The sequence below is a fragment of the Megalops cyprinoides genome, chromosome 7 (assembly GCF_013368585.1).
Source record: "Megalops cyprinoides isolate fMegCyp1 chromosome 7, fMegCyp1.pri, whole genome shotgun sequence".
Lineage (NCBI taxonomy): Eukaryota > Metazoa > Chordata > Actinopteri > Elopiformes > Megalopidae > Megalops > Megalops cyprinoides.
Window position 1 is genome coordinate 7901790 of NC_050589.1, and position 16760 is coordinate 7918549.

Consider the following 16760-nt stretch of genomic DNA (forward strand, 5'->3'; position numbering starts at 1 on the left):
CAGATCTTGCAAAAAATGTGTGCTCAGTGTTCTCTAAAGCAGTAAACTCTCCCTCACACACACACACACACACACACACACACACTCGCATGCATACACACGTGTGTACACACACACCTGCGCCCATGCAAGCACCAGCACATGTTTTGCTTGGTGTCCGTCTCCAGAGGGAAGGTGGGAAGTACAAAGGAAAGATTCGTTAAAAATAGCTGCTCCCCTCAGCCCTTGAGGTGTCTCGCTGTGTTCCCACACGTATGCAGAGAGGTGCAGATGTGCACCTCCCCCCTGACCTAAGTGTGTGATCCTCTGCCCCACACCGTGAGCCTGGAAGCTTTCTGCTCTCCAGTCCCCTCCCCTTATTCCCTGTTCCTCACTCAGACAGCTGTGGCACCATCAACCCACTCCCTCCTCCCCCCTCCCCTCTCCCGCCACCCTGTTACCCGCTCCCCAATCCTCCTTCTTCCCCAATCCCTGCTCCCCTTTCCAGCCTCCCTCTCCCCCGTCCTCTTTCTCTGATCCACTGTCCCCTCTTCCTGATCCCCCCCTCCTCTCTCTCCCCTCCCTCCATGGTCCCCACTCCCTGATCCTCCCTCCTCCCTGATCCCCACTCCCCCCGCTCCCCACTCCCCCCGCTCCCCATCCCCCGCTCAGACAGCTGCAGCCCCATCGTCCCGCTCCCCAGCGGACGCCACGCAGTCCCACCCCTCCGCAGTTCCCTCGCAGCTCGGGGAGACAGGGGACCAAGATCAAACGGCAGCGCAGACGGCAGCTAATATCCGCAGCCGTCTCTGCCATGGTACAGGAAGAGTGGAAGCGGAACAGGTCCTGGGAGGCAGAGCAGGAAGAGGGAGGCTACTACACCGCTAACGTTAGCCAGCAGTAGGAAAGAGAGTGCCAGCATCCCTGTTCCTCCACCCGGGGCCACTTTGAGGGTCTCCAGCCCAGCTCCTTCAGAGCCCCAGAACCACCCACTCTTTCCCTGTCATCAGCTATGGCTGACCTAGAAACCTCAGCAATTGTGTTTGAGGGAACCAAACTGCTCTCTGGAGTTCCTCAATGTGCCCTGTCCTCAGACATAGCATGTGTGAGCTAACGGCGAGCTCGTACATAGCAGGAATGAGGGGTCTCTGCAGGACCAGGGTTGCGCTGGAGAGCCTTGCCCCAGCGATGCTAACGCTGCTCTCTCTTTATCCCCCCCACCCCCTCCCCCTCCCTGCCCGGCCACAGCGAGAAGGCCCTGCTGGTGAACAAGTTCGAGCTGAGCATCAAGACGGAGGCCACCCACGGCCTGATCCTCTGGAGCGGCAAGGGCGTGGAGCGCTCTGACTACATCGCCCTGGCCGTGGTGGACGGCCGTGTGCAGATGACCTACGACCTGGGCTCCAAGCCTGTGGTGCTGCAGTCCACCGTGCGAGTCAACACCAACCGCTGGGTCCGCATCAAGGCCAGCAGGTACGGTGGGCAGCGGGCTGGCGTTGTGTCCTGGAAACCACACTGTATTCTGCTGCCAGTTAGCTTTGTTAAGGGTCTGATTTACCTCAGCCGATCCATAGCATTCAAAACTCACTCCTATCCTGCACAAATGTTAAATGTAGGCAGTGGTGTAGGTGTAGTAGTAAGAACTGAAAGGTTGCTGGTTCGATTCCCCGCTGGGGCACTGCTGCTGTACCCTTGGGCAAAGTACTTAACCTAAAATTGCCTCAGTAAATATCCAGCTGTATAAATGGATGAAATTGTAACCTATATGTATGTAAGTCGGTCTGGATAAGAGTGTCTGTTAAATGTGAACACCACAGGGCAGCAGTGTTAAGGAGCATGGCTCGTAACCGAAAGGTTGCAGGTTTGATTCCTCGGGACACTGCTGCTGTAGCCTTGGCCAATAATATATAATGTAATGTTAAAAATTTACTAATGGATAAAGTAACGATAAGCTAAGGTAATGATAAGCAATAAGTGAAGTAACACCTTTATTTCAGTCACCACAGTAAGCGTGCGTTCATAGTTAGGGGCTCCAGCTAACTGTCGTTCTCTGATTAAGACTGTCTTCCTCCTCCTCTGCCTCCTCCTCGTCAGGGCGCTGAGGGACGGCTCCCTGCAGGTGGGGAACGAGGCGGCTGTCACCGGGTCGTCCCCGCTGGCTGCCACCCAGCTGGACACAGATGGGGCGCTGTGGCTCGGTAAGTTCTGCCCACCTTACCCCTTTCCCCTCACGCCTCCTCCGCCGGCACATCTGATCGCCTGCCCCTGATTCGCGGGTTCGAGAGGAGTCACGCATTCCTGTCTGACCCTGCTGAGCGCTGAAGGGGTATGCTCGTACCATACCATTGAGTGAAACTTTCTAAAAAAAAACGAACAAAAAAAAGAGTTCAGAGATAGCTTTGATTCTGCCTCAGACGCAATTAAAGTCGGCAGTTAATTAAAACGGGCCAGCGCAGGCTTTCAGAAACACGTTATCTGACCGTTATCTCTCCGACTTGACTTTTGAGTCACTTTTTCGGCGGCTTTTGAAAAAAAGGTACGGGGTGATAAGTGGGGCTTAATGAAGTGGCATTGATTAGAAGTAGAAAAAAATAAATTTCCACGGTGTGACCTGGTGGAATTTGGGATGTGTGTGAATGCGAGGTGGCAGGAGGATTCTGTCGGACCGTGTGGGGGACAGGCGACTCCGGGGGGCTGCCGAATCGGAGCAGGTGCAGAGGACTGCCCGCAGATAGGGTGTATTATCCGCAGGGAGCACTCACATCGAGAGGCACTTCTTTAAATCCCCTCTTTCACTGCTCATTATTTATTTACTTATTCTGCTGTAACCCGTGCGAAATGAGCCCTGATGATCCCTGATTCCCAGACACACAATCCCATTAAAGGGGAAAGGGGATGAAAAGAAATAGAGAGAGAGAGGAGAGGGAGGAGGGGGGAGGAGAGTCAGGGAGAGAGGGAGAGAGAGAGAAAGAGAGGAGAGAGAGACATGGAGAGAGAGAGAGAGAGAAACGGAGTTTCAGGGAAAGAGAGGCAGGAAGAGAGAAACACAGAAAGAGAGAGAGAGTGTCAGCGAGAGAGGGTAAGAGAGAGAGATTGTAGCTGTTAGTGCAGCAGGTTGAATTTCAGAGAAAGAAAAAAAACCTCTCAGCCTGCATACATGCATACTAAGAGTGGGAATGAGATTGTGTTGAAATATCAAAGGACGGGGATCCCCTGGGAAGAGGGGGAAGAGCCTTCACACTCCGTGTGTCAGAGTTTCTCCCCAGAGCCAGGTGTGTTAGAGCAGCGTTTGATCTGTTCATCTGATCGTGAAACGAACAGCTCGCTCTCTTCACCTCCTAATACCGCCATCCCGCCCCACAGCCTCAGCCAGCCTGCTTTGTGCACTTTTAACGGTTTAATTGTCTGCCGTCTGGCTACATACTGATCTGCCTCCCTTCTCTGAGCGTGTACCTGCGACTGAGCACCTGTGTACCTGCGACTTATCTGGCTTCGTCTGCCTCAACCTGTGCGTGCGTGTGTGCGGGTGGGCGAGTGTGCGTGCATCTGCAAGGATCCCAGTCGACCCATTTCAAAGCCACTCTCTCCACTCTCTGTCGCCCCCAGGTGGCCTGGAGGAGTCATCGGTGGCCCGCAGGCTGCCCAAGGCCTACAGCACGGGCTTCGTGGGCTGTGTGAAGGACGTGACTGTGGACGGCGTGGAGCTGCACCTGGTGGAGGACGCCTTAAACAATCCCAAAATACTACACTGTTCCGCCAAATAGCCTGGCGCCACCTCCCCGCCAATGCCGTGTCTACTGCTGTAATTATTTTCTATTTTTGTATACTTTTCATTGCTTTTATATTGGAAAATACATGTTTTTATTTTTATTTTTTTTTTTGTTTTGTTTTGTTTTATATATTTTTTTCTTCCCTCCATAATCCTCCAAACATATGTACATGGTGTCATGAAACAAAAAAAAAGATATATGTATATTTTTTCGTTGTTGTTTTAAAGCAGAAAAAAGAAAAAACATGCTCATTACTTGAATAGTGGCAAAAGACACTGGTGCGGGCGTCTCCCCCGCGCTGCCTTCTCTCGGTGCCATAACCCCCCCTCTCTGCTTTTGTGAACACGGCCTCCACATGCTCCACTGTGAACTGGTACAGCAGAAGAGAAGAGACAGGAGACCGTCGGCTTCTGCGAGCTCCACTCTGAGATCTCTCACCGCAGAACAAATGATCTCGAGACTGCAACGTCACAGCAAGGAAGTGTCACATCGTTAGCCTAGAAGCATTTCCTGTGATTCGTGTTTTTCCGAGGAAAGGACTGAGGTCCTTGGGTCGTGGCAGAAGAATGACTCTCTTGGGATGGCTGCCTCTGTTTGGTACACCGCCAGCTTCCCCACCCCCCGAGTCCCACCCCCACCCCCCATCAATGCTGTTTTACCTTTTAGATGTCTATAAATACAGTATATATTTTTATGCGTGTTTTGAATCCCAGGCCATCGTAGACCCTAAAAGCCAAAATGGCAAGCATTCCAGATATAAATCACGGTTAATTGTGTTGCATATCAGAATATTTAAATGCATTCATCTTTTTTCATCATTTTACAAATAAAATGTAATTAATTAATAGATAGTTTTAAAAAAAGAAATACCTGAAACTGTGAATATGTTAAGTACAGTTTGCTTTGGGAATCTTGCCATTTATGTATTGTGCAACATATATTACAGAAAATATGATAATGACCACTTGTTGCATGCTACTCTTAAATTTCATGTTAATTTTGTCCTGCTTTCATTTCTTTGTGTCATTATTTCATGGTCTTGTTCCTGACAAACTGTCAGCTGTTCTGGCAGCATACATTTCAATGGAAACACTGTGTAATTGAAATCATTATGGGGTTTATTGTCTTTCATCTGCATATCTGACACCACATCTGAGAAAGACAAATTATTTTTGTCCTTTTTATTGCTGGTATTCTTTCCTTGTACTTATTTTTTCAAAATTGTGCCAAAAGTTGTTACACTGTCATACCACCAGGAGGCACTGTAGCACAGGCTGAAGAGGACTGAAGTGAGGGGAAGAGAGCAGGACATCAGGGTTGAACTTCGGAAAGGGCAAACAGAGACTACAGTGAAGTACTGAGAATGTTGGAAAGTTCACAATCGCAGCATCGTTCAGAATCACCCATGGAATCTGTTGTGTTTACTTTTGCTTTTAATGAAATTTTGAAATATTTTTCCAGTTCCTCCTCTGGGGAAAAGTGAAACTGTGTAACAGCTAGACCCTTGCATCTTCTAACCTTGGCCCGAAAAACAGCAGTAAAAAAAAAAATAGTAAAACAAATACTGGTGACATCAAATAAAAGTAATGCATGGGTTTGTATTGTGGAGATGATGATTTTATAACCTGTATGAATACAAATGCAATGAAATTATGTGTTCTGCTGGTCCAAAGCGTGCATTATGACTGAAATACGCATTGAAATTGATTTTGCAAAAAAAATATGTAAACAGTAAAAAGAAAAATATCAAAAACATGCTTGTGCGTACCATAATATCAATAATCCTGTAAAAGGGTATTAATGTTTTATTATGAAATATATTTTTAATTTGTATTTTCCCCTTTAGAAAGATGTGTGAGAGACCGTTTTGTACAGCCTTGCTGTCTGAAATGTAAATTAGCAATGTGTAATGTGGAGGTCTTTTTTTAGTATTATACACTGGAACCAAGTCTAACTTGTCCTGGAGATTACACTAAGCTTACCTAAATGTTCCTGTGTCTCTGTCAAGGGGGGGGGAGGGATAAAAAAAACATATTTATGTATCTATATTTTGAGTGTCAGCACGGAAAGGGTTCTAATTTGCCAGTCTAATCATAGCCAAGGAACCGTTCAGTTCTGCATCAGCTATGAGGAGCAGAGTAAAGCCTGCGCTGTACTGTGTACACGTACTGTATGCTGTTAAAACCAACACTGCAGGCACGGAAAACGTAGCAAAACCTAATTTAATTATTTTTACACGTTGTTGTTTTAACGTAACTGCAGTAGCTGTGTATAAAATGGAATTCCTGTGCGCTTGAAGGCTTTTCGGATCAGATAGCAAATCACTCGGGTTCCAATTAAAGGACCAGACAGAGGAGGGAAAAAAAAAACAACGTCAGATGTCTGGATATATAAACTAAGAATTGCCTTAAATCCTACAGATCACCAGACAACTGGTGACCGTTGTGTCCGTACTTTTCTGTGCTCTTACTTTAGCTGGTGTATTGGTCTCATCCCCACGTTATGTAAAATAATACATGATGGTAATATTTATGTTAGTAATAACTCAGAAGCTCAGAAGGTCCGCCAGTTTACAACTCTAGAGAAATACAGACCGCCACCCTTATTTCTGTTCCCTATCTGTGTTCCCATGCGAATCCCCAGTCTGGCCTTTATATAAATATATGTAAACTAATTCTGATTGAGGTATATCTGAGGGACATTGCACAGACTAAGAGTGGCATGACATTACCATTGCTAACTTTATTACTTGTGTCTTGTGTTCCAACCACCATGAAATAAAGTGTAAAGAACTTCAGCCTCTCGGCTCGTTTTGTTCTGCGGCTCCAATGTACAGCGCAGTCATGTTAATACCACCGCATCTCAGTCATTCTGGTTATTATAAGCAGGAGGTATACACTGCACCACTTTTCCTACCTATTAAAACACAACATCTAATGTCCCAGTCTGCTGCCACCCAGGCAAGGTGACAGATACAAACACAAGACCTGAGAGGTGTTTGTGCATTGCGGAGGGACAGGAGGAAAAATCTCTGCTTTTTTTTTGCCTGTCTGATACCCGCCTGAGCATGTGGGATCGGGTCCAAAAAATGAGATTCCTGAGTGACCCGGCGGCAAACATATTTTAACATGATTTGTTATTTTTAAATGCGTTGTGGAATAAATCATTGGAAAGGCTGAGGTGGATTTATGAATTATGCAACAATGGCACTCTTTTTTTTTTTTAGAGCGAGGCCCGGACAGCCGGTCGTTCTGAGCTGAGTTTTCATCAGGAGTTTTTGTCACATGTGACACCGGAAGCAAAAATCCATTTATCACAGTGTATATGGCTGGAAAATAAAAGCAGAATTACCCACTGCTGGCTAAGAGGAGGCTGTGCTTTGTGAATTTCCATCCTTTTTCACTCTGCCTGTCCTCTCCCACCAGCATGACTGTGCCTTTGCTCATCGAGTGAGGACTCAATTCTGTGGTAGTGTCAGAAACTCACCAGTTCTTCATGTTCAGTCTTGGAGATGGAGATACAGAGACCCAACAGTCTGTCAAAAAATGCTTAGTGGCCGATAATCACCTGTAGTCACCATGGTGTATTCCACATTCAGTCTGTGGTTGACCACCGTTGAAGGCTGTCGTTGACAGCTAAACGCAGAATCAGCATCACCTGTTTGTGAGAGCTTGTCGACAGTCCCTGACTGACGATAGCATCGGAACACCTTGTCTGACCATCGGGTGTGTGCACCTCCAGCTTTATGGTGATCGGACGGGGGAACTTTTAAGACCCTGAGCAGTGATGTCACATGGCTGGCCTACGCAATGCCTGCTTTGCTGTCCTTGCCTTGAGAAAGGACACTGCCAGTTGGCCATGTCTGTGGGTGATGCTTCACATGTCTGTCGAGGACCAGCAGTTTCTCACATCCATGCTGTAAATCCATTCAAAAATTGATTTACAAAATCAAAAATCTGAAAACAGATTTTCTTCCAAGTAATGAATGACATTCTAGATTTCCTTACTGGCATTGATGGATATCAAATACATGGCTTTGGTGGTCTTAATGACATATGTATATGTGTGTGTATATGTATAAAGCGCAGCCAAAACAGCATAGCATATTGTTAAAGTCCGATGGAAGGTACAATCAAACTCTAGATCATGGGGTGGAGGAAAGTGGATAAATGATAAATTAAATAAATGAAACAAATTAAATAAATGCTAAATAGACAAGGCATTAAGTAATTGGAGGGTACTTGTTGCTGTTTTCTCTAGTCATTCAAATATTGACCAAGATGTCTGAGTTTGTCATGTAATGTAACAAGTGTCTTAGGTTTTGCTTATTAAAAACTGCATAAAAGAAATAATGTCTTCACCTTAACATGACAAATGTCACTTCTAAGGTACCCAGTAAGCGATAGCATAGGCCTGTGTATATCTGACATTGCATTCTTTCATAGAGCTCAATCTGGCAAAAGTCAACCCGGCCGGTGCAATAATTCCATGGCGCAACCCCCCTCGTTTCAGACAATTGCATAACCCCACCCCCCCGGCAGATTAACCTCCGCTGAGTCCAGTGACGTCAATGCACCCGTGGAATGGTTGCGGTGAAGCTCGAGCGCATACGCGCGCTGTCTTCATGCGCGCATTTGCAGCTGCCACGCCGAAATTGCTTTCACGCCGGTGGGTTTTCTCAGGATAAGAAAACAGATGCGTGTCTATACGCATTCCCTGGTATGCCCACAATCATTACCAAAAATGTGTATTAAAACAAATCCCTCCTTCTTGCAATTGCCCTACATCTATAAACAGTACTCTCAGATAACTCACACACATAATTTTATAGTGGTGTAAAGCATGCCTATATTTTGGAAACAAAACATTGGTTTTCCCATAAAACTATGACCTGTTTGCTCCCAGAACAGGAGCAAAATCACTATGATGACCTGCTCTAGAAAGAACATGGTTCTCATTGACCGGACCAACAACTTCTGCCTATGAGAGACTGACTGGGAGGCTGCCCTTGAAGTAATACAACAGAATGAATGAAAACCAGAGACTGACTGCAGATCAGACCCATATTCCCTCTCTCTGTGCTTGTGTGTGTGTGTGTGAGAGAGAGAGAGAGACAGAGTCGTCCTGCTTCAGAGGGCTTTCATCCAGCAGAGACAATATCCCTGTGCTCTGTAGTCACCAAGAGCTCATTTGTCCAGGCAGTGCTTTGCTGTGCTTGTTGTAATCTTTCTGGGGATCAGAAATGAAATCAGTGGTTTCCAAGGCATGTATATATTAAGGCATTGTCATCCACAGTGAGCAATTGTGCATTTCATCACCACCACAGGGGTCATTTGCTGCTGAGTTCTGTCTGATGGTCATATTACTGACGGGTGGCAAACCACTGTGAAATGTTGTCCTTTCAACCTTTGTTTCCTCTGCCTTTATTTTTAAGAATGTTTTTTTCTTTAGTTTTGTTTAAACAATAAAATAAAACTGTATACAGAAAATTGATTACGAAATGCCTGCTTATATCCTGGCCTAACACAGAAGAGCACAATTCAGTTGGACAAGCTGTTAAAAGCAACACTTTGAGGCTCTGAGCATAGAAACCATATGCTCTGGTTCACGTTATGAAAGCTGCTATAGTTCTGTTGATCAGTCAATGGTGACTAATTTCTTTGCCAAATGTGACCTTGCAAACAACCTGTGAGCCAGAGGGTCAATTTAGAGCCAGCCAAGTAATGACCCTTTTGCAGCTCAGAGAATTAATGGCCAGCGCTTGCATTTGCAGGATAATTAATCACTCTGTTCCTGCCTGCTCTATGCCTGTGTTCCAGCTGATCTTGTTCTTCATCCAGTATGCAGTAATGTTTCACAATGGTCAATCTGAAAAAGAGTGAATAAATAAATAATGATGTTGATAATTTACACTGGTTTGGGGCTCTCTCAGAGAGAGGGATGGAGAGTACTTGTGATGAGGGGTGGTGATTTAAAAAAAATAATAAAAGGCAGCATCATGTGACGGAAGAGGGGAAAAAAAACACGATGAGTTCGCTCATCACGATGAAGCATGCAAAAGTATGCAAAACCACCAATTTCATGTGTATGATGCCAATCGATCGATGGAAATTAATTTTACACTGTTGCTCATAGCCTGGAAGCAACTGCGTGTACGGACCCAAATTTTAAAGCAAATTTGTTATGGATGTATGGATGTATGGATGTAAAATGCAACATTCAGTGATACCCAAAATGCGTTGTGGTAGGCCAATACTCTGAGTTGCCTTTCTCACTGAGTGATCCGAACTGAAGGAGTTCTGTTCCACACCTGAGGGTGACGTTAGGTAACTCTCAGTGGACTGCCGAACCAGGCTCAACACCAGGAGAAAATATAAAGGGGTGCAACTGCAATCTATGGGGAGGGGGGCACAAAACATCATATCTTAAAAAAACATAATAAATACTATGTAGACGTTGGGATATAATTAGGGGTGCACTGAAGTCTGTCTGAGATGCACCCCTAAGCACCCCCAGCCAGCCCTGTGCTGAACAATGACTATGGGATGTCCTAGTGTGTTCTGCACATTACTGTTTTTCAGGCTTAGCAGTGGAGAGCCCTCTTAACAAGGCCCTCATAGCCCTGCCTTTTGGAACAGAATGTTTGTTTGTACCTGCTTTGATTTTTTCAAGGATTCAAAAGCAAATTTGAATAGTAAACTTTCAGACAGTATGAATCATATGAGAATTCTTTCCATGAATCTAAACGTCAACACAAACAATTCGCTGTCACTTCAGTTCTTCGTAACATATGCACGGTTTAATGCACCGGAATATTTTGACAGCTTCTGAAGAAGTTACTGCATGCCTTCCACAGATTTGCTCAAACTCTTTCAGGTTGGTCAACGCGCTTGGCTGGGCAACGCTAAATGCATGAGGCGCTTGTTGAATTCGTTCAGGGGCGCTCTGGGATGTTCTAGGAGAGCAGAGCTTCGCTGGCGCAACTGGACATTGACCATCTGCAGGGGCATATTACAGTATATCGAAGCACTCGCTCTGAAAGCGCTACTTATCTATTTAGCGCGCCATAAATCGTGCGTGCGTCCCCCTGTCAGTTTAAATTCTCTGCAGCGGACTTTGGAGGCGGGGTCTGCGACTGTGATAGGTTCTCGGAGTTGTGCATTGTTCCACACACACATGCTCACGCACAAGACAGACGGGGCTGAGAAAAGGGTACAGGACTTGGCTTTATTTTCCACTTCTCTCTCCCCTCTCGGGAACTTGACAGTTTTGGGAGACTGCTATGACGTCTCGCAGGTAAGACAAAGATGATTGCAGGTGGTGAGATGAATCCGGAACGCCGTTTAAATGTGGATTTCTCTGTGCAGCGGTACCTACAAACCTTACCACAGATTCGCGGGATCCGCTGTTTACAAGGGTCGAACTTGCTGCTCTGTGAACAAGGGTTATTTTGCTACTGTAGATGCCTGGCTCTTTAATGGCCAAAATTGTCACAGAACACACAACTGCACTCTCAGCGATCGATTCTGTCTGAATTTCACATAATTTTTGTATCTTGTGGTTGGTGCCACGTACTGTTTCGCTGGACCAGCTAACTAGCAAGCTAGCTACAGCTGCTAGCTGAGCATTGCCAGCATTATGTCATAAATGTCGCTAGCAGTATGATATTATCAGAAATTTCCGGAGCAAATCCTTTTTCCCGTTTGAAACACTTAATCTCTCGGTGGTTTGCATGTCAAATCAGACTGCCTGCTGATACACCGCCGTATATGGTGTCATTTGCATTGACAACTTGCAAGATGCTATCTACAGTAGCTAGACTAGCCACCTACGGTCGAATTGCATGCACGATCTCGGGTGGGCGCGCTACTTATTGCTTACTGTGGCGACTGTAGTCTGGGTGGGTAGTCTAACGGTCAGAACGCTACTTTGTGGAACTTCAAGGTTAGTCTGCACACGCGATTCATCAACATGTGTCGAAGTCGTCTTTTGTAGTGTATGCATGCATCCAAGTGCAAAACTAATTGAACTTTGCAACATGCAATTTGTTGCGCAGTACAGTGAAGTGACACTAAGAGAAGACCGTACCACGCGTATTCTTTTGGAATGCATTACTCTGTGTCCGAGTGAATTTTGACACAAATTATCCCTCAAAATACTGTAAACAAAAACTGTAAAATAACTTTCCGTATTTCTGAGATTGATTAACGGTTGGACAGTTCATTTCAAGTCAGAGTGAGAGATTGCAGACGCTTTTTGAGAGAGCATCGACAAAACCTGACGTTTACCAATTTTCGAGTTTGAAAGTTAATCCAGTGCGGATCTCGAAAACTTGAAATGAGACCAACAAAAGAAGTTAGTGAATGCAAACCCTCATTTTATGCTGCCCATGTATTGCTTGTACAGTAACATATGCACAGAGGCAGTGTGTGACACTTGGAATTTGGTTTGGCGTAATCGACGATAAGATTGCGCTAGTCGCTGATTTGTGTATGCTGTAAACAGTCTGTTTTCGTGTAGGCATTTACGTTACACATATTTTAAACTAATGAGAAGTCTTCACTGTGGATGCTGATCCTCCAGAACTGATGACGTTTCGGGGGGGTGGGGGGGTCTGTGGAGAAATAATTGGTACTTTGATATAATGTCTGCAAATTAGGTTTATACAAGATTGGATAACCGTCCAATTGAGAACATATAGCGCTGGCTCCAGTCATAGTGCAGCTTTTGTAATGAGGGAGTGGTGCAGTGAAGGAAGTCCGCATGCTTTTAACCGATTAACTTTTCTCTGCAGAGGAGAAATATCGAAACAATAAACTGTTCGTAGATGTTCCCACCGTTATCTGAGTGCAGTATGTGAATGATAGATGATGATGATGATGATGTTTTAATGTAATGAATAAACTGATAAACTGTAAGCATAATAGTATTTTGTTATGTATTCATTTCCGTGTCCTCTTCAATTTTAAAATGGGGCACGGGTGTTCAAGTGACTTGAACACCTGGACGGGACCCACTGACCGGTGAGGGCTTACGGTGCGGCAGGTGTTTACACAGGTGGCACTGCGGCTTCGGGAGAAACAGCTGATGGGGGAAGGGGGTGAAGCGTGGCTGTGCGAGAGAAAGTCCGAGTGAACTGAGTGAACCAACGGAGTCGTGCCATGTTGAAAACGACGTCTGTGTCGGTCGTGACGATGATGAATGTGATCGTGCCCTTGAAAAACGCTGCGTTTCCTTTCTCTCCCCGGATCCAGGAATAAAAACCCTAGATGACCCTTTCACATTTTTAAAAAAGTTCAAGTGGAGATTCAAGCAGCAAATGAATAAATCTCTTTTAAAAGCAGAGATGGAATCTGTGATAAAACGAATAGCAACAAGTGATTATACAGACAAAATAAATTCAACATATCAAGGACTGTATGCCTTAATATTGGAGCATAGCTATAATAAAAAAAAAAATTATAAATGTATCATTTTTTCACACACTTCACACTTTTTGATGCCATATTTTGTCATTAATTGAATGTGGCAAGATAAGATAATTAAAGATAAGATAAGATAAGATAATTAAAGCCCTTATCAGAAGGCATTGTCCCACTCAGTACAACACCTATAATATCTAAGACTACTAACTCCACTCTCGGGGTTGTAATGATAATTTAGCAATCGGTTGAGCTGCACGTCAAAAGAAGAATGTATTACTGTGTTCTAGGTTACGCCAAGACTCTGTCTGCCTCATGTTTGTGAGACTTTACATTGTTTTACAAGTGTTGTTCTGAAACATGTTTTGCTCTTTGTAAAAGAAAAGTATTGGCGATCAGTGCTTGAGTGTCTTTAATGTTCAAAGTCAGGACGATGATGTAAAAGCATCTAATCTCTGTTTTGCATATTGGACGTCATTTAACATGTTTTAATCTAGGAAATAGCTTAGGACATTCAATCAAGATCAAAAGAAGGTCAACATTGCAGTGCGCGTATGTGCAGTTTATGGAAAGAAAAGAAAGGCCAGAAAGCTGTGCCTGAGAAACATGCCATAATATGAATCACTGAATCCTGGCAAATTCCATGTAAAAATGGGCAGCAGCAGCAGACATATTGTGCTCAGTCAGGGACCAAGAGATAAGAAATAACTGTGTGAAAATTTTCTCTGAGAGCCATATAAATGAGGGCATAAACCCCGAGGCAACAAAAAACATTTCCAAAAAAACATGCCTAAACATTCCACATTATAGCAATGCTCACCATTGTTATGTTTTGCAGAAGCTACGGTTTTCAGCCATGCTGGTTGTGGCTGGGTGTGGCCAGGGACCTGAAGTTATGACCAGCAGATTGTACACGTCTATGGCCCATGCCCTGTGAATGTGTGGAAATTATGAGGTAAAATGCATTTGGTGGTCATATTCAGTGGGGCATCCACAGCAGTCATCAGTCATCTTCAGTAATGGAAACCCGCTGTGAAGAGTCATGCAGGAGTGGAAAAGAAAGATTGCAATGTCTTGCTGGGGATATTCAGTGTTACGCACATTTTGTGAATGGACAGATACAGCACTGGAACTATTTTATGGTAGTGAAATCAACAGAATATTTTATTGTACACCCCATTACTGAAATACAGAGTAATGGAAGTTATACGTAGATTACCTGTATGTTTCATAGATTTGAGGTGGAGGACAGCTTGAGCTGTCTGGTTATCTATTGTATAAAGAACTTTAAGGATAACGGGTGTTATAGTCCCCCACCACAGGTTGCTCTGGTACTCCTTAAAGGTTGAGTACATGAAATATGTATTACCTTTTGCTTTTGTATGGATTCCCTCTCAGAAGAGCAATGAATTTAAAGAACAGACTTGAGGAACATCTGTGCATGCTTAAAATTGGTACCAGTGAAAAATAATGTCTCAAATTTATATAAATTTATATAAATGTATACAATTTTTTCCACTGAATTCATATCACTTAATTGATTAAATGGTAAATGCGAAACACCATAATAAGCAGGCGTAGATATCATCTGAAACAGAGTTATAAATGCAAAGTAATAACCTTTTAAATGAAGAGCCTTGGAGACCTTGAGTTTTAACTTGAAATGAATAATGGCATGTTTTATCCAAATCCATATTTAATTCAAGTTAGAGAAATATTTCTTATTTGTGTGACAGAACCACAGGATGAAAGCTCTGAAGGACACCCCAAAAATGTAAAGCATCTTTTCCACTTTGTCAGCAGGGCGTAAAAAAAAAGCCATTCTGGCAGCTTAAAAAAAGCCTGAAAGCCCCCAAAAACTTGTCTGATGTGAGTTCACCCATGTGAGATGGTCATGAAGTTGGCTTTGCACCAGTGCCTCACAGCTGGGACATTTGGTGCGGGGAGCGGATGGGACGGGGGTGCATCTAAGGACATGAACACGGACGGTAGAGACGAGGCGCCGGGTCCCTGACCTCCCCCCTGGCAGGCTGGCTCGGCCTAAGCTGGGGCTGGAGGCAGAAAGCAGCACTCTGCTTCAGAGTCACTGGGCTGACATGCCAAGGACAGCTCCCACCCAACACTGGAAAAAAAAAAAATCACTTTTTACCTTCCCTTAGCTACATTTACCTTAGCCATTTGTGTCACGTGTTAGTAAGTTTAGAGTTAGGATTTTGCATAAAAGTATTTCAGGAGGTCAGGATTTAAGATTTTTGAATTTGATTGAAGAATTTTTAACTGAAGTATAAAGCTTCTTTGATTCAATTTCAACATCATCATTTGGGTTTGAAGGGATCATACAGATGATGCTTGCAAGTAACTGTGTTCTGTTCAGCCAATATCCAGTGCAGTTACATTTTTACGGCCAGACTTACACCCATCTCTGACAGTCAGCCTTTATTACATCAGAAATCCTGCGCTAGAAACCATTGCTATTTCCTCTGAGCTCAGTTCAGACTTACGTGCTTATCTGGAGTTTATGAGACTCGTAAATACAGTGGAATAGGAAGCGCTTGCCCTTATTGTTCAGCTAGTTGAAAGGAACAAAGAGAGGGAGAGAGAACTCGAAGCCTTGGAAATGGCATTTCATTTAAAAACTACCACTTTTTTTATGAAGTCGTTTTATTTAATTTCTTGAAAGTGGAGTGCAATGACTCAGCATACCCTGAGGTGATGAAGCAGGAAAAACCAAGGAGGAGCTATAATCCATAAAAGTAATATAATTCATCGACAAGTCAAACACTCTACTTCTTCCACTTAATTCATTCATTCTGTAGTCCACATAACTATTGTAAATGTCTGTACTTACGAACAGAGTGTGCTTTATTTAAACATTTAAAATAATATCTTAAGCTTCTCTGACTCAGAAAATTTGTTTGCCTTAGTTCATTTGCTAGGTGTCTTAATGTTCTCTCAGAAGCTTTGTCTTCAGATAAGAGCTCTCTGAGTCTCTTTGGCCTTTGGATGGGAGCTTTTAACAGTGTTTTTTTTGACATTGTAATCTCCTCATTTGAAACTAGACTGAAGTTTTAAGTGCCTGTTTACAAAGACAGTTCAAAGTTTCATTTTCCTGTTGCTGTCAGACTCAGACCCTTTTTGACCTCTAGTGAGTCTCATGCACAAACCAAGGTCAAAGTCAATGGCAGCCGGCACCAGTGACGAACCTTTGTCAACACATCATGTATGTTGTTCACACAGTCCGTGAAACAGGCTGCAAATGTCCAAAACCCAGAAGGTATACAGGAAGAAAGTTCAGAGCGTATGTGACTGTTCACTAAAATACATGGTCATACATGAAACAAAAAAAAAACTTTGTCAGAGAGTATAATTATTTAGAAGCTCAATGAATGGAATTCCAGAAGGGACAACATTATGATACAGCTCCTGCAGCCAATCAGATCAGTGAACCTTTTTGCATGAGTGTGAGGGAGGAAAAATGGACAGGGAGAGATGGAGGCACATGGAAAGCCATCCAAAGTAAGTTAATCTTGATGATGGAGCGTAATACTCTTCATTCCTTTGCTACTGGAGGCAGAGGTTGCCGGTGTTT

At 44.1% G+C, this 16760-nt stretch overlaps 2 protein-coding genes across 3 annotated transcripts in view; both read left to right on the forward strand.

Moving 5' to 3' along the window:
- The window catches only part of agrn (agrin), a 202387-nt gene extending 198561 nt beyond the window's left edge, over window positions 1-3826 (forward strand). Inside the window, exons 35-37 of the mRNA XM_036533356.1 lie at window positions 1228-1452; window positions 2074-2177; window positions 3586-3826. Of these exons, the coding sequence (XP_036389249.1) occupies window positions 1228-1452; window positions 2074-2177; window positions 3586-3743 (487 nt within the window). The 3' untranslated portion in view covers window positions 3744-3826. The remainder of the gene's footprint in view (window positions 1-1227; window positions 1453-2073; window positions 2178-3585) is intronic.
- Window positions 3827-10936: 7110 nt separating this feature from the next.
- LOC118781217 (tyrosine-protein phosphatase non-receptor type 11-like) overlaps window positions 10937-16760 on the forward strand; it is a 42653-nt gene continuing 36829 nt past the window's right edge. Inside the window, exons 1-2 of one of the 2 annotated variants that reach the window (XM_036534150.1) lie at window positions 10937-11045; window positions 14010-14126. In XM_036534150.1, coding sequence (XP_036390043.1) covers window positions 14098-14126 — 29 coding nt within the window. In that variant the 5' untranslated portion in view covers window positions 10937-11045; window positions 14010-14097. The remainder of the gene's footprint in view (window positions 11046-14009; window positions 14127-16760) is intronic. The other variant, XM_036534151.1, reaches the window with a different exon arrangement.